Consider the following 27,849-nt stretch of genomic DNA (forward strand, 5'->3'; position numbering starts at 1 on the left):
TCAAAAGGACAAAGCTGGAGGCGTCACGCTACCTGACTTCAAACTGTACTACAAGGCTACAGTAACCAAAACAGCATGGCACTGGTACCAAAACAGAGCTATAGACCAATGGAACAGAACAGAGTCCTCAGAAATAATACCACACATCTACAGCCATCTGATCTTTGACAAACCTGAGAGAAACAAGAAATGGGGAAAGGATTCTCTAATAAATGGTGCTGGGAAAACTGGCTAGCCATAAGTAGAAAGCTGAAACTGGATCCTTTCCTTACTCCTTATACGAAGATTAATTCAAGATGGATTAGAGACTTAAATGTTAGACCTAATACCATAAAAACCCTAGAAGAAAACCTAGGTAGTACCATTCAGGACATAGGCATGGGCAAGGACTTCATGTCTAAAACACCAAAAGCAACGGCAGCAAAAGCCAAAATTGACAAATGGGATCTAATTAAACTAAAGAGCTTCTGCACAGCAAAAGAAACTACCATCAGAGTGAACAGGCAACCTACAGAATGGGAGAAAATTTTTGCAATCTACTCATCTGACAAAGGGCTAATATCCAGAATCTACAGAGAACTCAAACAAATATACAAGAAAAAAAAAAAACAACCCCATCAAAAATTGGGCAAAGGATATGAACAGACATTTCTCAAAAGAAGACATTCATACAGCCAACAGACACATGAAAAAATGCTCGTCATCACTGGCCATCAGAGAAATGCAAATCAAAACCACAATGAGATACCATCTCACACCAGTTAGAATGGCAATCATTAAAAAGTCAGGAAACAACAGGTGTTGGAGAGGATGTGGAGAAATAGGAACACTTTTACACTGTTGGTGGGACTGTAAACTAGTTCAACCATTATGGAAAACAGTATGGCAATTCCTCAAGGATCTAGAACTAGATGTACCATATGACCCAACCATCCCACTACTGGGTATATACCCAAAGGATTATAAATCATGCTGCTATAAAGACACATGCACACATATGTTTATTGTGGCACTATTCACAATAGCAAAGACTTGGAATCAACCCAAATGTCCATCTGTGACAGACTGGATTAAGAAAATGTGGCACATATACACCATGGAATACTATGCAGCCATAAAAAAGGATGAGTTTGCATCCTTTGTAGGGACATGGATGCAGCTGGAAACCATCATTCTTAGCAAACTATCACAAGAACAGAAAACCAAACACCGCATGTTCTCACTCATAGGTGGGAACTGAACAATGAGATCACTTGGACTCGGGAAGGGAAACATCACACATCGGGGCCTATCATGGGGAGGGGGGACGGGGGAGGGATTGCATTGGGAGTTATACCTGATATAAATGATGAATTGATGGGTGCTGACGAGTTGATGGGTGCAGCACACCAACATGGCACAAGTATACATATGTAACAAACCTGCACGTTATGCACATGTACCCTAGAACTTAAAGCATAATAAAAAAAAATGAAACAAAATATACCCCCCCCCCCCAAAAAAAGAAGTAGAGCTTTAAGGTGTGACTGAATTGCTGCAATCTCATGATAAAACTTGATCAGATGATGAGTTGCTGCTTGAATGAGAAAAGAAAGTGGTTTCTTCAGATGGAATCTACTCCTGGTGAAGATGCTGTGAACATTGTTTAAATGACAACAGAGGCTTTATAATGTTTTATAAATTTGGTTGACAAAGCAGCAGCAGAATTGAGAGGACTGATTCCGGTTTTGAGAGTTCTTCTGTGAGACAAATTCTATCAAACAGTGTCTTCTGCTACTGAGAAATCACTTGTGAAAGAAAGAGTCAATTAATGTGGCAAACTTTATGGTTATCTTATTTTAAGAAATTGCCACAACCACCCGAACATCTAGCAACTGTCACCCTGATCAGCCGTCAACATCAAAGCAAGACAAAGATTACAACTTTCTGAAGGCTCAGATAATTGTTAGCATTTTAGGAGTATTTTTAAATTATTTACATCATTTAGACAGATTGCACACTGAACAGATGATAGTATAGTGTAAACATAACTTTTATAGGCACTGGGTAACCAAAAAATTTGTTTGACTCACTTTATGGTGACACACATTTTATTGAACTGATCTGGAACTAAACCTGCAATCTCTTTGAGGTATGCCTGCATGCACAGATAAATTTTACATACCATTTTAACAGCTGGCTTATTTATGGAGGCCAAGGATTAAAGGCTCCAGGTTAATCATCCTGTTGAATTTTCAGCTTATCACTCTGGGCTCCTCTTCTGGCACTTTTCCTACTCCCAAAGCACAAAACTCCAGGAATATTGAACTATCTTACAAAACATACACCACTGTTTATACCACAGGGTCTAAACTCATTATTGATGTAACTTTAACTCAATCTTGATGAAGTCTAATTTATCTATTTCTTTTTCTTTTGTTGCTTATGTCTTTAGTATTATGTCTAAGAAACCACAGCCTAGCCCAAGATCATAAAGATTACTCTTCAGTAAATCTTTCCTAGAACTTTTATTCTAAGAGTTTTACTGTTTTAGCTCTTACATTTAGACTTGTGCTGCATTTTGAGTTACATTTCTTATGGTGTGAGGTAGTGGGCCCAGGTTCATTTTTTGCATATGGCTATCCAGTTGTCCCGGAACTAACTGTTGAAAAGACTGCTTCCCACTGAATTATCTTCACACTTTATTGAAAATCAATTGACCATAAATGTTGAGGTTTATTTTGAGACTGTAAATTTTATTGTATTAAGCTGAATGTCTATCACTATTGCCACATTATGTTGATAAACATAGCTTTGTGGTATGTTTTGAGATAGGGAAGTATGAGTCTTTCAACTTTGTTCTTTTTCGAGTTCGTTTTGGCAATTTTGGATCCTGCACATTTCCATATGAATTTTAAGACCAACTTATAAATTTCTGCAAAAAGGAAGCTGGGATTTTGATAGGAATTGTGATGAAATGCTACATCAACTTGAGTATTGCCATCTGAGCAATATTGACTTCAAATCAATAAATAAGAAATGTCTATTTATTTAGATCTTTAATATTTCCAACAATATTTAATACTTTTCAGTGTACAAGTGTTACATTTATTTTGTTAGTTTATTTCTTTTTGATGCCATGGTAAATAGAATTGTTTTCTCTATTTTCAGATTATTCATTGCTATAATAGACTAGAATATATTTTTGTATATTGATTGCTATGGACTATGTCCTCCAAATTTCATATATTACAGCTCCAACCCTCAATAAAATGGTATTTGGAGATGGAGTCTTTGGGAGATAATTAGGTTTAGATGAAGTCATGATGGTAACAGTGGCCTTATAAAAAGGGACACCAGAGATCTCCACCCTGACCCAACCCCAAGCACACACAAAAAGAGGTAAATATGAGCATACCGTGAGAGGGTAACCAGCATAAGACAAGAGAAAAGGCCTCAGAATGAAATCTGTCTTGTTGGCTTTGATCTTAAACTTATCAGTCTTTAGAACTGTGAGAAATAAATTTCCGTTGTTTAAGCCACCTCATCCATAGTACTTTGTTATGGCAGCCTGAGCTGACCCTGATGGATTATGTATAATGTAACCTTGTTGAAGTTGTTTTAATTGTATGTATGTGTGTATTCCTTAATAATCCTATATAAAAGATTAGCAACTGTGAAGAGAGATAGTTTTACTTTTTCCTATCTATTCTGGATGACTTTTATTCACTTTATTTTCTTGCCTAATTCCCTTGGCTAACATTTCCAATATATTGTTGAATAGAAGTGGTGAGAGTGGAAAAATCTTTGTCTTGTGAATGATCTTAGAAGAAAAGAATTGTCTTTCACTCTTAAGTATGATGTTAGCTGTGGGCTTTTTCTAAGCATCTTTATCAGGTTGAATAATTTCTCTTCTTTTCACAGCTTGTTTATCATGAAAGCATGTTGAAATTTGTCAAATGCTTTTTCTGCATCTATTAAAATTATCATATAATTTTTGTCCTGTATTCAATGGTACATTAGATTAATTGATTTGGGGATGTTAAACCAACTTTGTATTCTTGAAATAAATATCATTTATTCATGGTGTATAATTTTTTTTCATATGCTACTGAATTTGTTTTGCTAGTACTTTTCTGAGTATTTTGTGTTTATTAACAAGGGATATTGGCCTGAAGTTTTCTTTTATTTTTTCTTTTTTTTTTTTGTGAGACAGAGTCTTGCTCTGTCACCCAGGCTGGAGTGCAATGGCCCAATCTCGGCTCACTGCCACCTCTGCCTCCTGAGTTTGAGTGATTCTCCTGTCTCAGCCTCCTGAGTAGCTGGGATTACAGGCATGCACCACCAGGCCTGGTTAATTTTTGTACTTTTACTAGAGACAGGGTTTCACCATGTTGGCCTGGCTGGTCTCAAACCCTTGACCTCAGGAGATCCTCTCACCTCAGCTTCTCAAAGTGCTGGGATTACAGGCATGAGCCACCGTGCCTGGCCGAAGTTTTCTTTTCTTGCTAATTTCTTTGGTTGGAATCAGAGTAATACTTGCCTTATATAATTATTTGTAAATTGTTTCCTCCTTTTCTATATTTTGGAATAGTTTCTGAAGGCTTATTCTTTAATTGTTCAGTGGAATTTACCAGCGAAGCCATCAGGACCTGTGCTTTTCCTTCTGGATAGGAAGGAATTTTCTTGCTAATTCAATTTCTTTAATTGTGTTAGATCTAGTCAGAATTTTTTTTTTTTTATGTCTTCTTGAGTTGATTTAGTTAGTGTTTTTCTAGGAATCTGGCCATTTTATCCACTTTATCTTTTTTAGCATAATTGTTCATAGTATTCCTTCTTATTCCTGTTTATTTCAGTAAGGCTGTTAGTGATGGTTCTTTTATTCTTGCTTGTATTGAATCTTCTCTCTTTTTTTTTTCTTAGTTTCACTAAAGGTTTGCCAATTTTGTTGATCTTTTTAGAGAACCAAGTCCTGGTTTCATTGATTTTCTTTATTGATATTCTGTCTCTTTCTTTTCTAATCTTTATCATTTCCTTTCTTCAGTTTGCTTTTGTTTTAGCTTTCTTTTTTTCTAGTCTCATGCCTCTAATGAAAGGCCTCATCTCTTCCAACTCATTCTCTTCAACTGTTGCCAAAATTGTTCGTGTATTGGAAACACAAATTTGATGGTGTCACTTAGAAGCTTAAGTCTTCTCATTGTTCCCATTCCTTACAAAGTAAAATTCAAATTTATAGAATGGCAAACAACACCTTTCATGATCTTAACCAGTTTACCTTAACAATCAAACCCACCTTTCCAATCACATAAAATCACCTGGAATTTAAAGATGCATTGTTTAACCTCTTTTCCTTTGTGCCTGTGTTTTCTCAATTTGTTCTTTTCTCCTGCTGACTTTTCAGAAAATGCCTTCAACTCCAGTCACCCACACTTTTTATTTATTTCCTTTTCCCTGGTACCATTGCACTTTGCACCAACTTTTTTTAGAACAGTTACCAAATTATTTATTAATACACGCCTCCATTATTCTTTGAATTCCAGGATGTGAAATCCCATTTTAGAAATTATGTCCCAGTAACTGACACATAGTGAGTGGTCAGTGTTTGTGGAAGTAGGAAAAAGTGGTATGGTCTGATATCATTTCAACTGAAAAAAAATGAGAAAAAGGATGATGTATGTCAGCCAGTGAAATCGAAAAGAGCGATGGAAAATGACCACACACTCAATACGGCTTTGCTTCGTAAGACACAGAGAATACTGATATCCTTGTGCGAAGAACTAACTTGCTGCTGAGAGATCAATTCAGAGGATGCTCAAGCTCCATTATCACCTTCATTTTACTAAACTGAGAGAGGAAGGTTGAGGAATGCATCAACGGTTACGCAGAGTGCAGGTTCCTACAGCGACTGGAGTTTTTTGGTAGTTGGGAATGTTTCCCTCAATCTTTGGGCAAGCCGTCAGCAGTGGCAGGGACAGGAGCAGACACACCTGAGAAACCCTTTCTTTCCCCAATCATAGTATTCTACCTTAGCTTAAGGCTTGTATGCCCATCACGCATGCGTCAATTTTTCGCTTTTAGGATGGGCGGGGCAGAGTCTTTGCTCCTTTGGCGATCCTGAGGGGGTGGAGCTAAGCTGTTTCCAGGGTGACAGAGTGGCGACCTCGGTGGTCGATTGAGCAGGTCTGAGAATTGTTCCCAAAGGGCTGTGCGTCATCGACTCGTCGGCGCTGTCATGGCGGGTGTGCTGAAGAAGGTGAGACGAATGGAGGTCACTGATGGAATTTAGACTGTCGGGGTAGACTCAGTCCGATAGCCCTAATTCCCGCGGGTGTTTACCCTAACTGTCGCGGGTTCGGCGGTGCTTTTCGGGGACTCGTTCTGCATGCCCTACCTGGTAGGGCAGGTTAGTGGTTCCGCTCGGAGAGTCAGAAAAAAATCTCCAAACAAGAGGGACTTAGAGACCAGTAGCTGGCTTTAGACCAGTTTTAGCCCGGGGATTCGTGGTTTTGTATTTCCTTAGCGTGCTGGACGTATGGAAACCGTAGTAAACAGCATGAATCGTGTTTTGTTTTTGAACAGACCACTGGCCTTGTGGGATTGGCTGTGTGCAGTACTCCACACGAGGTATGTACCTTTGTTCTTTCTTAATTCCTGAATTCCCAAGGAAGATTAAATTCCTGTCACTTTGCTTATTGCAGGATTAACGGGATACAGATATTTCAAGCCCTTAATTACAACCCGCGTGAGCTCTTGAGATACGCGGTTATTATTAAGCCAGTTTTCTTGTTGACTTTTTCCTTGACATTTTCGTGGCTTCACTTGTGCGTGCTTCTTTGAGCGCCATCTCAAATTTGTATCTCCATTTTCCATCTTTTCTCCCCGCCTCACCGTTTATGCTTAGGTGGGTTGGATTACATATATTTAAGCTTACTGAAGGTACTGCCTGCTTTTCCTTCTATTAGGTCTTTTCCATTTGTATTCACGAATGTTTTCATCAAAAAAACCCACAAAATGTTTTTATCCTTCTCCCTTCTATAATCGCACCATTTCTCTGCTTCTCTTTACAGATAACTTAAAAGAGTTATCTCTATTTTCTCCAATTTCTTTTTTATTCACCTTGAATGCACTCAGTCACCCTTGGCGTTTTTCAAGTTCCTCAGTTATCTCCGTGCTGCCAAATCCAATGGTCAGCTCATCTTTCTCACCTTCATTGACCTAACAGCAGCGTTTTTTGACACATTTGACACTTTCTCCATCATGCGCTTTCTTTACTGGGCTTCAGGACTCCCCCAGTCTCCTGATGTTTCCCCCCCACTCTTTGGCTTTCTCTTTTTCTGGTTATTTCTCTTATGCCCACTTTTAAAATTTGACTTACTCAGAATTTAGTTCTTGGACTTTTTCTTTTCGACCTGTACTCAGTCACCAAGAGAGAGCAAATCCAAATAGAGAACGGTTTTAAATACCACCTATACACTGATAACAGATTTCCATATAAAGCACTGACCTCTTCCTTTATGAAAGTCTTGAATATTTAATTGCTTAGCGGGCATCTCCGCTTGTATATGTCAGACAGGCAACCCAAACTTAACATGTCCGAAATGGGGTTCCTGATATTCTGCCTGAAACCTGCTCTTCTCTCAGGCTTGCTCATCTCAATTAATGGCAGTTCAATTATTTTGACTCAGGTCAGAAACTTGAAATCATCTTTGATTCCTTCCTTTCTCTTACACTCCACATTTGTTATTTCAGTAAATCCTCTAGGTTCCACCTTCAAAATGTATATTGATTTTGACAACATCTCACTACCTCCTCTGCTGCTACCGTCTTCCTCAGTCACCATCATCACTGATGTGGATAATTGCATTCACTTCCTAACTGCCTCTCAATGCTTGTCACAGCCTCCATTTGGTCTTTTTTTCCAGCCAGGCTACTAGAGTTAGTCTGTTAAAATATAAGGTAGGTCAGATCTCTCCTTTCCTTAAAACTAGTGGCTTTCCATTTCACTCTAAATAAATAAAGACAAGGTTCTTATTGTGACCCTCTGGTTCACTATTCTACTGTTTTATTTTGTTATCTCTCTACTAGAATGTAGGTTTAATGAAGGCAGGGATTTTTAATTGTTTCACTGCTAGAACTCTGTCACATAGTATGTACTCAGTAAATAGTGTTAGTTGAATGAGTGTCTTGCACTTACTATGATTTCATAATAACTTTATTGTCATTGTTGTAAAGAACTGAACTCATGGTTTTTCCCTTCTAAATATATTTCTTCCTCTGTGGGCTGTATTTTTCTTGATAGTTTCATATCTTTCTGCTCCCTAGGCTGGGAATTTGGACATCATAGTTGTTATTTCTCTTGTACTCTTGTATTCATTTCAATGATGATTTTTATTTTATTTATTTATTTTTTTGCTGATCCTTTTCTATAACAGTTCTCCAGTCTGACTCCTGTTTACTATTTCTGTTGTTAGTACCATAGTTCAGGTCCTTGTTCTTGTTTAGAGAATTGCAACAACATCCTTACTGGCCTTTCTGCCTTGTTTCTCCTTCAGTCCTTTTAACTCACTACAACGAAGCTAATTTTCGTAATCTAATCATATGACTTTCCTAAATCTTTTAATTGTCCACAGAATAAAGCCCGAATGCTTTAACTTGCAATGCAGATCCGCTTATAATCTGACATTTTCTCCAACTTTATCTCCTATGCATTTCCTTATGTGTCCTGTACAGCAATACATTCCAAAATCCCCAGTGGATGTCTGAAAACCACATATACCAAACTCTATGTATGCTATGTTTTTTTCATACCTACCCATAATAAAATTTAATTTATAAATCAGGCACAATAAGAGATAAGCAGGCTGGACGTGCTGGCTCACATCTGTAATCCCAACACTTGGGGAGGCTGAGCTGGGTGGATTGCTTGAGCCCAGGAGTTTAAGACTACCCTGGGCAAGATGGCAAAACCCCGTCTCTACAAAAAAATGTGGAAATTAGTCAGGTGTGGTGGTGTGCACCTATAGTCCCAGCTACTCGGGAGGTAGAGGCAGGAGGATTGCTTGAGCCCCAGAGGTTGAGGCTGCAGTGAGCTGTGATGATGCCACTGCACTCCAGCCTGGGTGATGGAGTGAGACCCTGTATAAAAAAAAAAAAGGAAAGAAAGATAGAGATAACAACTAATAAAATAGAACAATTATAACAATATACCGTAATAAAAGTTATGTGAATGTGGTCTCTTTCTCTCAAAATATCTTATTGTAATGTACTATCCTCTTGTGCTGAAGCAAGGACAGAGTGGGATATGTGAGATTTCATCACACTACTTTAAATGGCACGTAGTTTAAAACTTATAAATTGTTTATTTCTGGAATTTTTCATTTCATATTTTCTGACTGAGGTTAACTATTAGTAACTGAAACCTTGGAAAATGAAACCACGGATGGATAAAGGGGAGTTACTGTATTCTAACCAAGTGCTGTCCAATAAAAATATAATGCGAGCCTTAAATGTAAGCCATGTTTGTATGTAATTTATAATTTTCTAGGACTAATTTTTAATGAAGAAAAAGGTAAAATTTAATTATTTTATTTACCGTAACACATGTAAAATATTGCCATTTCAGCATATAATAAAAAAATTAACAATATTTTATAGTGGTTTTTTTAAATACTAAATTTTCAAAATTCGTTATGTATTTATACTTATACCACATCTCAGTTTGGACTAGCCACATATCAAGTGCTCAGTAGCCATATTTAGCTAGCATCTACTCTTTTGGACAGCACAGTTCAAGACAATAGAACTGTATACCACTTCCTTATGTTCGCTGTATTTTCTGCCATTCAGTTCTATGTATTCCCTATGTAATTGCCTTTTCCAATATCTTCAAGTTTCTATGATCTACCATCCCTCTGGGTCTATCTTAGATGCTACCTTTTCGAAATATGAACCCTTCTCTGGTCTCGGCTGAAGTGAATTCTTCTGCTATAGAAAAATAATGCTAATACTTAGTGAAACTTAATGTGTACCAGGTACTGTTCTAAGTTATATATACCCTATGAGGCAGTATTGTTCCCATCTTACAGATGAGGAAAGAAGGCACAGAGATGGAAATAACTTGTTCAGAGCACCTAAGGAGTGGAGCCAGTGTAAACTCAAGCAGTTAGGTTCTGGTTAGCACACCCTTAACCACTGCTGAGTATTATAATATCTATTTGATCTATGTATTTCCCCATCCCTGCCAAACACACACTTATTTTTTCTTTTTATCATTATTATTATTCCTCTTCTATATCTTACCCTGTGATATGGTTTAGCTCTGTCCCCACCCAAATTTGGATTTGTCCAAATCCAAATCTCAGCTTGAGTTGTAGCTCCCACAATCCCCATGTGTTGTGGGAGAGGGACCTGGTGGGAGGTAATTGAATCATGGGGTGGGTTTTTCCCATGCTGTTCTTTTGATAGTGAAGAAGTCTCATGAGATCTGGTGGTTTTATAAAGGGCAGTTCCCCTGCACATGCTGTCTTGCTTCCTGCCATGTAAGACGTGCCTTTGACCCTCTTTCACCTTTTGCCATGATTGTGAGGCTTCTCCAGCCATGTGGAGCTGTGAGTTCATTAAACTTCTTTTCCTTTATAAATCACCCAGTCTCGGGAATGTCTCTATTAGCAGCATGAGAACAGATAAGTACACTCTATAGTACCTTAAACATTGGAGTGTGATCCGTGTCCAGTCTATCTTTATACGCAAACAGTGTGTTATTGTACATGGGAGTACTGAGTATATTTTGCCACGGGTAGCGACTGTCTGGGGCTGGTGTTGTGTGGTGGTAAAAATAATTTACCAAGACATTTGAGGTAAAGAAAGGCAGATTTATTAGAGAAGGTGTGAAAATACATTGCAAGAAAGCTATTGACAAGTGAGCAAAAGAGGAGCTGACTGCAAGTAGCAAAGGCTTGCTGGGGATCTTAAAGGATGGTGCTTGTGCTGTGTGCTGAAGAGAGCTTTGTGCAGTACTGATAACACCTAGGTTGCAGTGAGCTATCAGGCGAGGGTCTGGTGATAGCTGGGCTCAGGAAGATTGTGAGTTATTTGTGCAGGAGGACTATGTGTCCTGGACCATGAAGAAAGGCAGACTTATAGCTTACCTGCTTTTTATTTTTGCTTTACCCTATTCCCGCACACAATTTTTTTTTTTTTTTTTTTTTAGTTATACTTTAAGTTCTGGGATACACGTGCAGAATGTGCAGGTTTGTTACCTAGGTATACACATGCCTTGGTGGTTTGCTGCACCCATCAACCCGTCATCTACATTAGGTATTTCTCCTAATGCTATCTCTCCCCTAGCCCCCCACCCACTGACAGGCATTGGTGTGTCATGTTCCCCTCCCTGTGTCCATGTGTTCTCATTGTTCAACTCTCACTTAGGAGTAAGAACATGTGGTGTTTGGTTTTCTGTTCTTGTGTTAGTTTGCTAAGAATGATGGTTTCCAGCTTCATCCATTTCCCTGCAAATGACATGAACTCACCCTTTTTTATGGCTGCATAGTATTCCATGGTGTATATGTGCCATATTTTCTTTACCCAGTCTATCATTGGGCATTTGGGTTGGTTCCAAGTCTTTGCTATTGTGAATAGTGAGGACTGCACACACTTTTTTTTTTTTTTTTTTTTTTAAGTTGCTCTTTAGGAGAAGGGTTTATATACTTGTAATTATTGAGACTTGCTCCTGGAGTGATCATGTCTTGTTTGTTTCACCTAATCTGGTTTATACCTGTGGTTTGGCATAATGATTAATAGGTATCTTTTCACTGTCAGAAGTGTCCAAGTTTGGATGATAAACTAAATTTCCACCTTATTCATAACATTTTTTCTTTTATTCTGTATTAATCATCCCGTTTTCATCTGTATTTCTCTAGAAACTGATATATTTTGTCATGAAAGATGAAAATTTTAAACCTGAATTTTAGATCAGATTAAAACTTAATTAAAATGCTATATTAAAAACTAATATATGCATTATATATTTAAATTGGAGAGGATCAACTTCTTACTAAGTGATTTCTATACTGAAGTTTAAGTTCAGTATGCTTCTATACGTGCTATGCATTGACTCAATTCTCTTGCTACTTTTTCTGTTGAGCCTTTTATGCAGACTTTATGTCATAACTCATTCATAATCAGAAGTGAGAACACTGAAGTATTATGACTGTATTTAGTTAAATTTGATCATACAGATGTAATGCTTATATGTGTTTATTTCTACAGAAATTCAAATAAGAAAAATTGAAAAAAAAGAAAAAAGAATTTGCAGTGCTTAGGACCTCACTTTGAAAAATACTGATTCAGGCTAGGTGGGCTCATGCCTGTAATCCCCGCACTTTGGGAGGCCGAGGTGGGCACATCACCTGAGGTCAGGAGTTTGAGACCATCCTGGCCAACATGGCAAAACCCTGTCTCTCCTAAAAATACAAAAAGTAGCCAGGCGTGGTGGCGGGCACCTGTAATCCAGCTACTTGGGAGGCAGAGGCAGGAGAATCACTGGACCCCAGGAGGTGGAGGTTGTAGTGAGCCGAGATCACACCATTGTACTCCAGCCTGGTCTATAAGAGTGACACTCCATCTCAGAGAAAAAAAAAAAAAGGAAAGAAAGAAAACTACTGATTTAGTAAATGACTTGATTTCCAAAAAGGTCATTAGCAATAAGTTAGTTTTGTTTCTGACTGGCCTGGTAAACATGGCAAAACCCCAATTCTACTAAAAATACAAAAATTAGCCAAGCGTGGTGGCGGCCACCTGTAATCCCAGCTACTTTGGAGGCAGAGGCAGGAGAATTGCTTGAACCCAGGAAATGGAGGTTGCAATGAGCCGACATCATGCCATTGTACAACAAGTGAAACTTCATCTCAAAAAAAAAAAAAAAGGAAGGAAGAAAGAAAAATACAGATTTGGTAAATGATTTGATTTCCAAAAAGGTCATTAGTTAGTTTTGTTTCTACTTGTTATCATACCTTTGACTAATCTAGAACTTGTTATACATAGAAAATACAGAATGTTCCCACATTTATATACAGGTTTTTCCTAGGTTGTAAAGGGTGTAGATAGGGCACAGACATAAAGAAGTCACGGCAAAGAAGAGTTAAAAAAAAAAAAAAAAAAACAGATGTGAGTTTTGTTTGTTTTGTCTATGAGACTTTTTAAATTGTTCCATTAAGTCTTTGGTAATATTTTAACCTATGGAAATTTGTATGGTTTGTCTTTTCAGAGGCTAAGAATATTGTACACAAAGATTCTTGATGTTCTTGAGGAAATCCCTAAAAATGCAGCATATAGAAAGTATACAGAACAGATTACAAATGAGAAGCTGGCTATGGTTAAAGCGGTAAGTAGCTAAATCAGTTTTGTTTTCTTGGATTTGTGGTATCATTTAACCAAAAAGTTTAGTTCCTTATTTTTTATATATCCTACACACTTTTCTTCCATTCTCCTTCCTTCAGTGCTGTTTTCCCATCATTCCTCCCTTTTATTCGGTAAACTCTTGTTTATTGAGTGTTTTCTATATGCAGGGCTCTGTTATATACTGGAGTTTGAGAGTAGGATCAGATCCTTCCTTGAAGTAACATTGTAGCTGTTCCTTTTACCTCTCTTCCCTATTTAGTCCTTTATTGATCTTTTGCTTTTTGTCTATGGATATATCAGTCTTGATCTCGTTTTTCTAATCTTAGAGAACAATAAAAGAAAAACAAAAGAAGGGCTTTTTTTTTTTTTCAAAGAAACCCGTCAAAAAGACTAGACTGCTATTAGCAGTTAAAGTATACAAGAGGATGTGAACAGGTTATATGCAAATACTATGCCATTTTATATAAGGGACTTGAGCATCCTTATATTTTGGTATCCATGGGAATCCTGGAACCAATCTTTCATGGATACTTATTAACTGCTATTAAATAGCAGTTATTAAATGGACTTTATATGATTATCTAAAATAGTGCTTAAAAACTCTGAAGGAAATTTATATACATGCATAAGTGATCCTAGGCACACATATTTCTTCTTATTAGATTACCAGACTATATAGTTCAAAGAAAATTCCTATCTTTCATTAGGAATGCAACAAAACATGTGGTTTGTTTTATATTGTTTTTTGTATTGTATTATATGATGGGTCTCACTCTGTTACCCAGTCTAGAGTGCAGTGGCACGACCACAGCTCACTATAGCCTTGACCTGCCAGTCTCAAGCAATCCTCCTGCCTCAGCCTCCCAAGTAGCTGGGACCACAGACACTCACCATCATGCCCAGCTAATTTTTAAAATTTTTTGTAGAGGTGGAGTTTCACCGTGTTGCCCTAGCTGATTTCAAACTCCTGGCTTCAAGTGACCTTCCTGCCTTAACCTTCCAAAGTGCTGGGATCATAGGTATGAGCCACCTGCACCCGGTGCCTCTCCCATTTTATCATCTCGTCTTTCAAATAGCCTCAAATATTTTTAGCTTGTTCCTTTCTTAAAATAAAAAAAACCTATATGCTTATATTTTCCTTTACTTATTGCCCTATTTTTCTGTTTTCTCCCATAGCCAGTTTCAACCAAAGAAGAGTTTACTCTCATACTTCTTTACTTAGTGGTTCTAAAATCCTTTTCTCTGCTATTTAAACTGCTTTATAACTAATTGATCTGTTTGTACTTCCATTATACTTCATTACATGCTCTACCATATAGCCAATAATAGAGTGATTTTTTTTTTCAATATGTAAATCTTGTGATGGTACAATTGTCCCTTGGTATCCATGAACGATTGGTTCCAGGATTCCCACGGATGCCAAAATACAAGGATGCTCAAGTCCCTTATATAAAATGGCATAGTATTTGCATATAACTTGTGCACATCCTCTTGTATACTTTAAATCATCTCTAGGTTACTTATAATACCTACTACAATGTAATGCTATGTAAATAGTTATACTGTATCTTAAAAATTGCTGTATTGTTATTTTTATTGTGTTTTTTAAAATGTTTTCCATCTGTGGTTGGTTGAATCCATTCTCAGTTGAATCCACAGATGTGGATCCTGAGGGCCAACTGTACTGTCTTGCTTAAAATCTTACTGTGGTTTTCTGTTCAGTGTTTCTCAAAGGCTGAGTTTAAGGATTTATGTTGAACTGGTTGTATGAAACTTACTTAGCTACCTTTATCTGCATGATTTTGATGTATGGCCATGTTTGGGAACCATTGGCCTAACAGGGTAAAGTCCTTAACATGGTATAGAAGACCTTCTAAGTTCTTGCTCTTGGTTATTTTCTCAATCATATGCTGTTGCTTCTTGTTTTATACTCTATTCTTAAGCAGTACCAAACTGCTGGCAGTTCTGTAGAATCCTTGCATTTTTATTTTTGTGTTCATTTATATTTTCTCATTTCCTGGAATGCCTTTACCTTGTCTCATAGTTCTTACTTTTTCTTTATAAATCATCACTTCTTCTGTGAAACCTTTTCTTACTTTCTTTTTTTTTTTTTTTTTTTTTTTTTGAGACGGAGTCTCGCTCTGTCGCCCAGGCTGGAGTGCAGTGGCCGGATCTCAGCTCACTGCAATCTCCGCCTCCCGGGTTTACGCCATTCTCCTGCCTCAGCCTCCCGAGTAGCTGGGACTACAGGCGCCCGCCACCACGCCCGGCTAGTTTTTTGTATTTTTTTTTTTTTAGTAGAGACGGGGTTTCACTGTGTTAGCCAGGATGGTCTCGATCCCCTGACCTCGTGATCCGCCCGTCTGGGCCTCCCAAAGTGCTGGGATTACAGGCTTGAGCCACCGCGCCCGGCCTGTTTTTGTTTTTTTTTTGAGACGGAGTCTCGCTCTGTCGCCCAGGCTGGAGTGCAGTGGCCGGATCTCAGCTCGCTGCAAGCTCCGCCTCCCGGGTTTATGCCATTCTCCTGCCTCAGCCTCCGGAGTAGCTGGGACTACAGGCGCCCGCCACCTCGCCGGGCTAGATTTTTGTAGTTTTTTAGTAGAGACGGGGTTTCACCGTGTTAGCCAGGATGGTCTCGATCTCCTGACCTCGTGATCCGCCCGTCTCGGCCTCCCAAAGTGCTGGGATTACAGGCTTTAGCCACCGCGCCCGGCTCTTACTTTCTTAAGTAGAGTTTGACAACTTCGTTACCTCCTTTCCATTTTACTGGTCATAACTGTATTATGTCTCCATCAGCCGTAAGATATTGGATTCAACTTTGTATCCTTAGACTCTAGCATAGTACCTGAAACACAAGGTTCCTTAGAAATGTTTCTTTATCCAAAAGGCTAGATATAACCCCAAACACTTAACAGTTGTATCTCTGGTTCCTGTTTTTGGTAAAATTGTCACAGATTTTTAACCCTGCCTAGAGCCACACACAAAATCTTCAGTGAATATTGCCATGATTATACAATATCTATTTACTAAGCCTAAAGTAGAAATAAAAGTAACTTTTTTCTTTTTTCAGATTATTACTAGGGAGGTAGTAATATTTTGGTGAAAAGCATTGGTTTGTGTCCCTGTCCACGATTTTCATCTTAGTTCTAATACTTGTGGAGTGACTTGGCATATTGCTAATTTTCTCTGTCTCAATTTCATCATTTATAACTTGGGTATAATAATACCCACCTTGAACACTTTTTGTTAGAACTGAATGAGGTAATGTATGTAAAAGCTTAACATAGTCCCAAGTATATAGTGAGCATTCAGTACATGGTACCTTATCAAGTTTAATGGCATTATGCCATTGGTGACTAAAAATCACATTATTCACTATCAGTAAGACAAATTTTGAATTGTTCACCTAACACTGGCTTTTTCTGAATTGAAAGTGTTGTTGAACATTCCTTGCCTTCTTTACCTTCACTCTCCTGAGTCTCTTAAAACAGTGACCTGCTTCCCTGTTTTGTTTTTGATTTTTGGTCTCATATATGAGTTAATTCCCTGTTAAATAATCTGTCTTAAACATGCTCATTACTTTTTCCCCTTTTTCCACCCTTTTCCACTGTTGTTTATGTATTCACTTCTTTCACCAAGAAACATTTATTGAATGACTGCTACATGCCATGTGTGGTTCTAGCATGGAAACTTGTGCTTAGTTGGCACAAAACAGATTAAAAATCCTTGCCTTCTTGGAGATTACATGTTAGTGATGGGAGACCAAAGGATAAAAAAAAGTAAAAAGTGAGTAAAGAAGTACATAGTGTGTTAGAAAATAGTGCAGTGAAGGAAAATGAAACAAGGAAAATGTGTACCATTATGGGGATGGGGGATGTTATGCTGTTTATTACTTTCCTACGGCTGCTGTAATATTCCCACAAACTTTGTGGCTTAAAACAATATAAGTTTATTTTATTAGATTTCTGGAGGCCAGAAGTTGGAAATCAACATCAGGGACCCAAATCAAGGTGGTGGTGTCAGGGCTGTGCTTGCTTTGGAGGATATGGGGTAGAATCTGTTCTTTCCTCTTTCAGCTTCTGGTGGCTTTTGGCATTCATTGGCGTGTGGTCTCATCACTGCAGTTTCTGCCTTTGTGGTTACATTACCTTTTCCTATTCTGTGGGTAATATCCCTCCCTCTCTCTTACAAGGACACTTATAATTGCAGTTAGGGACTATATGGATAATTCAGGAAAATCTCCGTATGTCAACATCCTTAACTTGATCATATATGTGAAGTCTTTGCTGTATAAAGTAACAGTCACACTTTCTAGAAATTAATACATGTATATCTTTTGTGGTGTTATTCAGCCTGTCACAATGTAAATTATCAGTAGTTATCAATAAGAAGGTGCTATTTGAGCAAAGATTTGAAAGGTGGTGAAGGAACAAGCGATGCAGATACCCTGGGCCATCCAGCAGATACTCTGAGGCAGTAACACATCAAGTCTTGTGTTGAAAAACAAAATGTCTTATTTTGTCCCTCTTTATTCCATTTATTGGCCAGAAAAACACCCTGAAATGACAAAGCCTTATTTACATATGTGGGTATATTTACAGATTTCTGGCTCAAAAAGCTCAGTTTACTAGAAAATAACTATATGTTGTTGAATGTTCTAGGTGCTATATTTATTAACATTTTGTTTTTAAAAACTTTTATTCAAGAATTATATACATTACAAATGTGTAGAAAAAAAGGACTTTTCCAGAACAACCAAACCCTTGCCTGTTCCCCTTCAATTTAATACTTGTAAAGCTAATCTCTATTTGGACTTCTTTTTGCCTGTTTTTGAATTTTATATAAATGAAATCATTAGTATGTTCTGTCTTGTACATACTGTACTCTGACTTTTGCTTAATACTGTGGTTAAGAGAATCATCTAAATTATTGCATACAGTTTTCATTTTCATTGCTGTGAAGTATTATACCCAAATATTATAATTAATTGATCCATTCTATTACAGATGGTCATTTGGGTTATTTCTAGTTTGGGGCTGTAATTTGTGCTGCTATGAATATTCTCAAACATGTTTTTTAAAAAATATATTATGCGGCCAGGCAGGGTGGCTCACGCCTATAATCCCAGCACTTTGGGAGGCCAAGGCGGGTGGATCACAAGGTCAGGAGATCAAGACCATCCTGGCTAACACAGTGAAACCCCGTCTCTACTAAAAATGGGACGGGCGCCTGTAGTCCCAGCTACTTGGGAGGCTGAGGCAGGAGAATGGCGTGAATCCGGGAGGCGGAGCTTGCAGTGAGCAGAGATTGTGCCACTGCACTCCAGCCTGGGGGACAGAGCGAGACTCATCTCAAAAAAAAAATAATAATAATTAAATTAAAAAAATAAAAAAATAAAACATATACACACACATATATATACACATGTATATACGTGTATATACACACACATACATATACACATATACATGTATATGTGTGTATATATATTACGCATTTCTGTTTGGCGTTATGCCTAGGAGTGTAATTTCTGGGTCATAGAGTAGCATTTATTTTTAATTCTAACGCTCTTAGAGGAAATACAGGAAATACTAAGAAAGCAAAGTCATATTTTAAAATCTGTTTTAGAAAGACGGAATTTGACATTGTATTTCTGTCCCTTGATCAGCTTGCCAATAAACATTTAGCACTTTTCAATATTAAGACAGAAAAGCAATAAAATAGCAGAGATGAAATGAATTTTAACCAAATATTTAGTAAAAAGAGTATGATGAATGAAAAGTTGTATTTTTAAGTGTTTTTATATAGGAATTTTAAAATACAGGATATTGAAACTTTCAGAGAGTATGCTTCTTTAATTTTTTTTTCTCCCTGAAATTATAGGAACCAGATGTTAAAAAATTAGAAGACCAACTTCAAGGTGGTCAATTAGAAGAGGTGATTCTTCAGGTAAAGAAAAAGTTGACTATTTAGGTGTTTGGTTTCATAGAGATACACAACTGACATTGCAGAATGAAAGGAAAACTAAATTTCCTTATTTATATCAACTCATCAAATATGTAAGACTAATCACATATAGAAAATGTGGTGCTTCTCATGTATATGTTGATTATAGTATTTATTGTTGATTATAGCATGAATTTGTGAGACTTCTGTTAGAAGCCTGGAGTTTGACACTCTTTTAATTTAATCAGCATGTTCTCCTTGGCCTAATCTTAGTTTAAATTGGTAACGCAATATTACTGATGTTTTAATAGTTGTATCTTATTTTAAGAGTGTGGCATATTTTTAGTAGGGAAAAATACAGACATTTTGAATTATAAAATTAAAATATACTTTTATTTTTATTTTTGGTTCTTGAGCATTTGAGCAAGTTAAAAAACAATTGCATAGTATATTTGAGAGCTTAATTCTGCGTTACTTCCCAAATACTAACCCTGACATATAATACTGAGTAGTAAAATGTAAGCATGATTAGGAAGAGATTGAGATTTGAAAAGTTATTAACATTATTAATTACATTTAGACTATTTTAAATCTTATTCTATTGGGAAATTTTCTTCTCCTCTCATTACACCTGCTACTTAGACAAGAGAACAAACACTACAGTTTTGTTTTGTTTAATCTGAATTTTAATTCTTTTCCTTTGGTCATAGGTAGGTTATAGAAATAGGTAGGTTACTGATGTAAATAGGCTGGAAATATACTATTTTGGGTATTCCATAGTTGGTTTTTTAAAGCATCTATGGGAAAGGAATGAATGATGCCTTTTTTTTTTTTTTTTTTTAAGTTTTGCATCTTTTTTCTCCAATTGCTAGTAAGGTTAAACTTTAAAAATATGTTCTTATATTTTATAAATTGTATCATTAATATTTTTACTCTGTCATTTAGTCTTTGTGTTATTTATTCATATGAGTGTCTTTTTATAATAAAAGATATTAACCTTAAACTTTTGTGACATTGTCTGCACATACTTTTTTTAGCCTGCTTATGCCTCTCAAATGGGGTTTTCCCCCCACATATAGGTTTTCAATTTTTTGTTTGTTTGTTTGAGATGGAGTTTTGCTCTTGTTGCCCGGTCTGAAGTGCAGTGGCACGATCTCGGCTCACCGCAACCTCCGCCTCCTGGGTTCAAGCAATTCTCCTGCCTCAGCCTCCTGAGTAGCTGGGATTACAGGCATGCGCCACCATGCCCAGCTAATTTTGTATTTTTAGTAGAGACGGGGATTCTCCATGTTGGTCAGGCTGGTCTCGAACTCCCGACCTCTGGTGATCTGCCCGCCTTGGCCTCCCAAAGTGCTGGGATTACAGGCATGAGCCACCTTTCTCAGCTCAGATTTTTTTTACTTGGTGAAATTTTGTTGTTCCACACCCCTACAACTCCCATATTATAGGTTTAGAATGTCTTCGCCTTATAAGCGTCTGATAAATACTCAATTCTGTTTTAATTTTTATTTTCTTGTATCTTTTTTCAAATGTAACCCTTTCTAATGTTTTGTTACTGTTGATTGAAGGACAGATAAAAGGAAATATTGGGTAATACTGGAGATTAGGGAGGTAGATCACCAACAGACATGATATACCAAATCAAAAGAATTGTTAGATGGCTCTGGAAAAAGAGGAATATAGCATTCGGACAGCTTTCTGTGAATGTAGACTTTCAGTTATTCAAAGGCCTGTTTTCCTGGCCTTTATGTTCATTTGTCAGGTTGGCTATGGTACTAGATATAGTGTTACAGGAACTTGCCACAAACCTTATACTGTTGTCCTATACCTATTTCTCTTTTCTGTACCACCTGATTTCACTTTGATCATGACTTTAATTAATATATTAATTTTTCATGGAATTGAGTTTAAGGCATATTAAGTATTTTTAAGTCAGCGGTGCAGTTCCCCATGTTTCCATGGTCAGTATTAAGGGTAAATTAATTTTAGTAATTTTTTTAACTCAGTATATGTAGTATATTATTTAAACATATAATCATAAAAATATTGATATATTTTACATTCTTTTTTATATTAAGTCATCAAAATCTGGTATGTATTTTACACTTTGCAGCACATCTGAATTTGGCTTAGCTGCATTTCAAATCCCCAGTAGCCATGTATGGGTAGTGGCTAACATATTAGTCCCATTTCTAGTTGGGTGGTATGACAGTGTGTCAGAAGCCAGAGAAGAAGGAGGAAATAGGCATCAGGGGCCAGGTGCAGCTGGATTCAGGTTCCTGAGATAGGGCTGATTCTCAATGATGAATGAGGGCTAGGTGCCCTCCTTATGCCCTACAATGCCTGGGGGAGATCGAGAAAGCTTTGAATGTTCAAGAGACCCAGGGCAACCTTAGGAAATATTTTATCAGTATTTAAATTATTTTCTCCTTTTGGCATTAGTAATACCTCTACCCCTGATTTCCATTCATCTGCTCTTTAACTCATTGTTTTTTGTAGTTGCTTGTAAACATAGATTGACTTTTGGGACCGCTGGCGCAAATGGGGTATTATCTTTTAACTGTATAATAATAATTACCTTTAATATAATCCGAGCACTTATTCTGTGTTTGAATTTCTTTTGTAACATCCTGACAGGTGTTTAATAATATTCATCTTACAGGTTGGCTGGAGTTGTCATAAATATTTTTTTGTTGTAGAAAAATATGAAATTAAAAGCTACCTAAAATGTGTTTGTTAAATATAAATTGTGTTTGAAAGGAAAAATTAAATGAAGCATAACTTGATTAAGGAATTTATTCAGTTAGTAAATATTTTTTATACATTTATTGTGTTCTACATTCCACAGATCACTGTTTTATAAACTCTGGGTCTCAAGTGACTATGGGTGATGGAATCAGTTAGATAGTGATTAGCATTAAAAAAAACAATAGAAAAAAGAACATATCACTGCTAGTAAAGATAATGATTTAAAAATTTTAGTTATATGTTCATATTGTGGAACCTATAATAAAACATATTTTCTTACTGTGGACCATGGTAAAATAAAGTTTGAAAGTCACATAGATGAAAAGACATACTTCTGATTCTCAAAAAACTTGTGAAATATTAAGATAAAAAAACCTCACCAACTAAACTTTTAAACACTGTAGCCAATTTCAATCAAATACAAGACATCAAAAGATACCCTTTCTTCTGATTGTGTAGCTGTGAGAATTAAGGTAATTTAATTACTTAACATTCAACATTTGATGGTAGAATAGATTATGAGATATTAAATGAAAGTAGTATCCAGTAGTTAAATATCAGTTGTTAGTTCTGATGAATATCTGTTGAAGAATAAAATCCAATGATCTTTTAAAAAATTTGTATTCACAGGCTGAACATGAACTAATTCTGGCAAGAAAAATGAGGGACTGGAAACCATGGGAGCCATTAGTGGAAGAGCCTCCTGCCGATCAGTGGAAATGGCCAATATAATTATTAAGTGACTTCAATGTGTTGATGGAAAACTGATGTAATTAAATGTACTATTGTATTAAGAGTGTTTTCATATTACTGACATTTTATAATCAAGTAAAGCGATATAGAAAATATCTAGGAGACTGTTAAAATTGGTGATTATGGTAATACAGTCATGTGAATCCATTTTTGATTTATAAAGTATTCACACAAATTATTTCAAAGATGATATTTCTATGAACAGAGAGGTCATGGGAAGATTTGAAAATTATTAAAGAAAAATTCCTACAGATCTTCAATGCAGAGACCATAATTAAAAAGTAAAGTTTCTTCAGTAGTATGTTCAATACGTCATTTAATTTTTTTAAGTTATCCTGAAGAAGAAAAGGTCCTTAATATACAAATAAATTTATAGATCACTGTGTGAATTAAATAATATGAGTGAATGTTTTCAAATGTGATAAAATGGCACAAGTGACTGGTGATAAAATTTGAAATTATGGTTAACCTCCTTAGCTGTGATCTTATTTATGTAAAATAAAAAAATATATAATTATATGTTGGATTACAAAATCCATAAGTCATTTTATTTTAGTCATTATTTTTTGAATTATACCATTTACTCTGTTTTCTTATAGTCTTAATTTTATTACATTTTGTTGTTACTGTATTATATTTGAAAACCATCAAATTAGAATACATTATACAGTTGAAGAAATTGACTTGGTACTTAAAAGAAAGATTTCCCATTTAGTAGAGGTTATTGGAGAAACTTTTCCTTTTGTTGCATTTGTGGAAGTTAGTTTTCTGGCCCGTGGCCTTTAATTTTCTTAATCAACCTAATTACATCAGGATAGAGGTAGAGTTTCTGTAAAAGAAGAGACATTAAGAGTTCCTGAAATTTGTATCTGGCATACGGATAGGCTTATATTCAAAACATCTTAGTCATGTGACTAAATTCAAAGTGGAATCACTAAATAGTTTGCAGTACGTTTCTAATATAAGTGTAGGTGGTTATCAAAACAAGACAAATGCTGTTCAGGGAAAGAAGTTGGCAAGCTTAAGGTTAAAAATAAAATTACGTGTTTGCCTTTTCTTCCTAGCTCCCTGTCATTTCTAAATACTTGGTTAAATTTAACTTGGTATCTCTCCTTCATAGATAATATTATACTCTTGTGGGGTTTTGTGTATACGTGTGTGTGTGCGCGCGCTCGTGCACATTTGCTTAGAGTGAGAAAAAAATGGTGTTTTTCCTTCTTTCCAGTATATTTCTCCCCTCATAGAGCTGTAACATGAATACTAAATAAATATTAAATAAGATAGATTCTTAGAGGTTAGAGTGCAAGAAGGCTCCTTCTGGTGGGGAAGTGTTAGGGGGGAGTTAGAAGGTTTCTCATTCTCACGGTTCTAGTATTGTTCATGACTACATTGAGGCAAGTTTGGCCTGTTTCTCAGAATGGCCTATTTCTAATGCTGTAAAAGAAGTAGAATATGATTTATAACAACATTTTCAGTTCTAAACATTTCTTGAATATATAATATATTTGTTAAAACATGATCCTAAAAATGTGTTTGCCTGGGTACTTTCAAGGTAATTTTCTAGCCAAGCTTTTTTTTTTCAGGTCCTTTGGAACAAAGATGGCTTGTTGTGTTTTTGTCATACTTTCAGTCTCATTTCTGCCATGATTCTTGGGCATCTTTTATGTTTCACCAACAGTGTTACTGAACTTTTTTGCTAAAAGGGGACCTTCCTGGTGTTTGCATTAGAAATGCTAATTGTAGAATAATAGTCATTGTAAAAATATTATAACAATAATAACTAATGTTTGTTGAGACTTTAATATGAATGTCAGGCACTATCATAAGTAGCTGACTGATTTCACTCATTAAACCTGCACTGCAACCCTAAGAGTGATACTGCAAATTATCTTCATTTTCCAGATAAGAAACCAGAACCCTACATGAGTAGTTTTCCCCTGCAAGTATGCAACTTGGGACCCTGGGGACACTGAAACCAAGAGATGATCAATAACAAATCCAAGGTCACATAGCTAGTAAGATGGGAAGCTGAAGTTTGAACCCAGGCAGTCTGGTTCTAGAACTGATGCTCCTGTTGTATTATTATTTATGAATATGCTTGGGATGTTGTGACTCCTTCCTGTGCTGTATGGGCTGTACCAAGCGAACCTAGATCCTGCTGTATTGACTTTTTCTGTCAAAATATCTGTAAAGAACAAATATGAGCAGAAGTAGTAAACTGGATTTCATTTTCTGCAAAGAGCTGCATATTGGTTATAGGCAGATTATGTTAATGGGATAGGTATCTAAAAGGTATTGCAATTTGGTTCTTAATTCTTTCTCCTGTCTCAGTTGCTCACACAGCTTTACACCTGATGATTTTTACTCCTTCAGTCTTTTCCCAGTTGCTTCCTGTGAACATCCAGGTTAAGTCTCCTGCTCACTTTGCAAATGATTCTTTTATTCAAAGATCTTCAGTGTTTTGAGTGGCTACTAAACTAATTTGAATAATTTTCAGAATGGCCTATTTCAGTTCTCCTATGGGTTTCATTCTAGTTAATCACCATACTCCAGATACTGCAAAAGAAAGAGAAACTAATCAATCTGAGCTTTGTTAAGAAAGAAGAAATGGCAACAAAGTTGATGCCCCCTTTTTCCCACACTGGGACTTAGTGCAGACAATTCCAGTTTCTTGGCATTCTTTCCTTTGGGATGAAAATGGCTTATATTTAGGATAACTATAGGATAGTCTTACTATTCCACCTGGAATGATTTTGAGTGAAAATAACTACATAAGGATAACAGCTGTACACCATGACTGTCCTGGGCAAACAGGATATAGGGGGCACACTCTACTGGAGTAAGGCTCGGGTCTCAAAGTTGCCATCTTTCCCACACCAGTAGGATCAAGTAGTCTATCATTGGAATAGAGTGGATTGATGCCAGCAGTAGCAGTCATCGTGTGCAATCAGGCCCCAGGTTTTATTGTCCTTTCACTCTCTCTCATTCTCCCCTCCCCATCCCTTTCCCTCAGACTTGGGGGATGGAAAAAAAGGGAGCTTATATTTTATTGTCAATTTTCCAATCCCAGTCAGAGGAGTGAAGTTAATTAAGCCAGGAACAATGTTTATGAATGTATCTTTTTTAAAAGGAAGATAACAATATATAGGAAAATTCCCACATATAGGCTAATAGCAGCTTTTTCTTTTTCCTCCCATCCTCTTATGATTGTGTAAACAAACAGAAGTTAATACCCTACGCAAGTGTGTTGTGGGGTATAGGATTAAGTACCAAATTGCTGAACATATCACAAGTATTTTGGATTTGCTGAGTGCTGCCTTCCCATTAAAACTAAGTGCGGAGGCTGAGGCAGGAGAATGGCGTTAACCCAGGAGGCGGAGCTTGCAGTGAGCCAAGATCCGGCCACTGCACTCCAGCCTGGGCGACAGAGCGAGACTCCGTCTCAAAAAAAAAAAAAAAAAAAACTAAGTGTTCAGCGGGGAGGCGAGGTGGCTCAAGCCTGTAATCCCAGCACTTTGGGAGGCCGAGGTGGGCGGATCACTTGAGGTCAAAAGTTTGAGACCAGCCTAGCCAATATGGCAAAACCCCATCTCTACTAAAAACAAAAACAAAAAAACAAAAACTAAGTGTTCAGTGAGATTGTAGCCTATGCAACAATAATAGTAATGCCAATTATTTTAGAGAAAAGTAAATGAGAGGCTACCAGTTGGGTTTAGAGGAGGTTGACGTTTTATTTTAGACAAAATTCACAGGAAATCACAGTGGGAATGTGATAAGGGGTTTGAATGATTGATGGGGACAGGAGTAATTCATTTGAGAGACTATAGTTGAGCCAGTATTCTAGATAGTGAAGTAAAATAGTAATGTAGTGATTTAGCATGGGTTATCCTTAAATCCCAGTGTCTTAACATAAGTGTATTTTTTATTCATACTGCATGTCTATGGAGGGTTGGCAAGGAGTGCTCATAGATATACAAGGAATCCAGGCTGAGCGTGGCACCATCAACACATATTTCCATGAACATGGTTTTGGGGAATTGCGACATGGCAAATTACACATAGGAACAACAACAACAAAAAACAACCAAGGTTAAATTTTCTTTTGACTGTGCCACAAAATGTATGAATTGAACTTGCCATGTATCACTAATAATTTTCAAATTGACCTTTAGGTTTATATTAGCAGCTAATTTTTTTGTGGTACACTTAAATGTAATTTATGATTGACTTCTGTATATAATTAAATGAAAAGCATTGCAAATATTTTTATTTTGGTATTTCTCATGATCCTCAAGTTTTTTTTTAGATGAATCTATTAGCTTTTCTAAAGATAACTATTACTATTATTATTATTTTTTCCAAAATATTAGCATTTAAATCTCTCTATAACTGGAGGGTGAATTCTTTTTCAAAAGAGTAAAACAGATCCACAATCCCTTATCTAAATTCCTAATTTCAAAAATCTCTGAAAACAAAGTTTTTTCATAACTCAATTTGGCAACAAACTCCACCTGAATTATATGAGGCTATTTGTGGTATTTAACCCACTTTAATGTGAATGTGAATATATTTTGCCACAGATATATCAATATATTTGATTATAAACTGCTTCCTCAGACCCTCTGAATGTTTTACATAATATAAAGTGTATGCCCATATTTCCTTTCAAAAATCTGAGAAATTCTGAATATCAAACATATCTGTCCCAAAAGGTTTCAGAAAAGGGACTATGGACCTATATTTCCATTCTCTTAACGAGTTCAGAAAGTGATATTATGATCCAAATTTAATCTACATAATTTCCAAAACAAAAATTTTCAGGTCCTTAGTTTTCTAAATTATTTTAATATTTAAAATATTCATTATTCATTTTAACCTTGAGTAACAATGGGAAATACTTTGAAATGCTTGATTTCATCATACCACTAGGTGGCATCTTTGTAAAAGTAAAAGCACATCAAAAGAAATGTTTATTACATAAATAAATGCTGAGATAATAAAGGTAGAAATACGAAGTCATTTGGT

The 27,849-nt window shown here is 36.5% G+C and overlaps 1 protein-coding gene across 1 annotated transcript; it reads left to right on the top strand.

Moving 5' to 3' along the window:
• The first annotated feature begins 6,154 nt into the window (after positions 1-6,154).
• NDUFA5 (NADH:ubiquinone oxidoreductase subunit A5) lies at positions 6,155-23,887 on the top strand. The gene is made up of 5 exons (XM_010367981.2): positions 6,155-6,232; positions 6,559-6,603; positions 13,244-13,360; positions 19,261-19,326; positions 22,702-23,887. Exons 1-5 carry the CDS (start codon positions 6,212-6,214, stop codon positions 22,801-22,803), a joined length of 351 nt encoding a protein of 116 aa, XP_010366283.1. The 5' UTR covers positions 6,155-6,211; the 3' UTR covers positions 22,804-23,887.
• The last annotated feature ends 3,962 nt before the right edge of the window (positions 23,888-27,849 follow it).

Source organism: Rhinopithecus roxellana, chromosome 6, assembly GCF_007565055.1.
Source record: "Rhinopithecus roxellana isolate Shanxi Qingling chromosome 6, ASM756505v1, whole genome shotgun sequence".
In the NCBI taxonomy this organism is placed as follows: Eukaryota; Metazoa; Chordata; class Mammalia; order Primates; family Cercopithecidae; genus Rhinopithecus; species Rhinopithecus roxellana.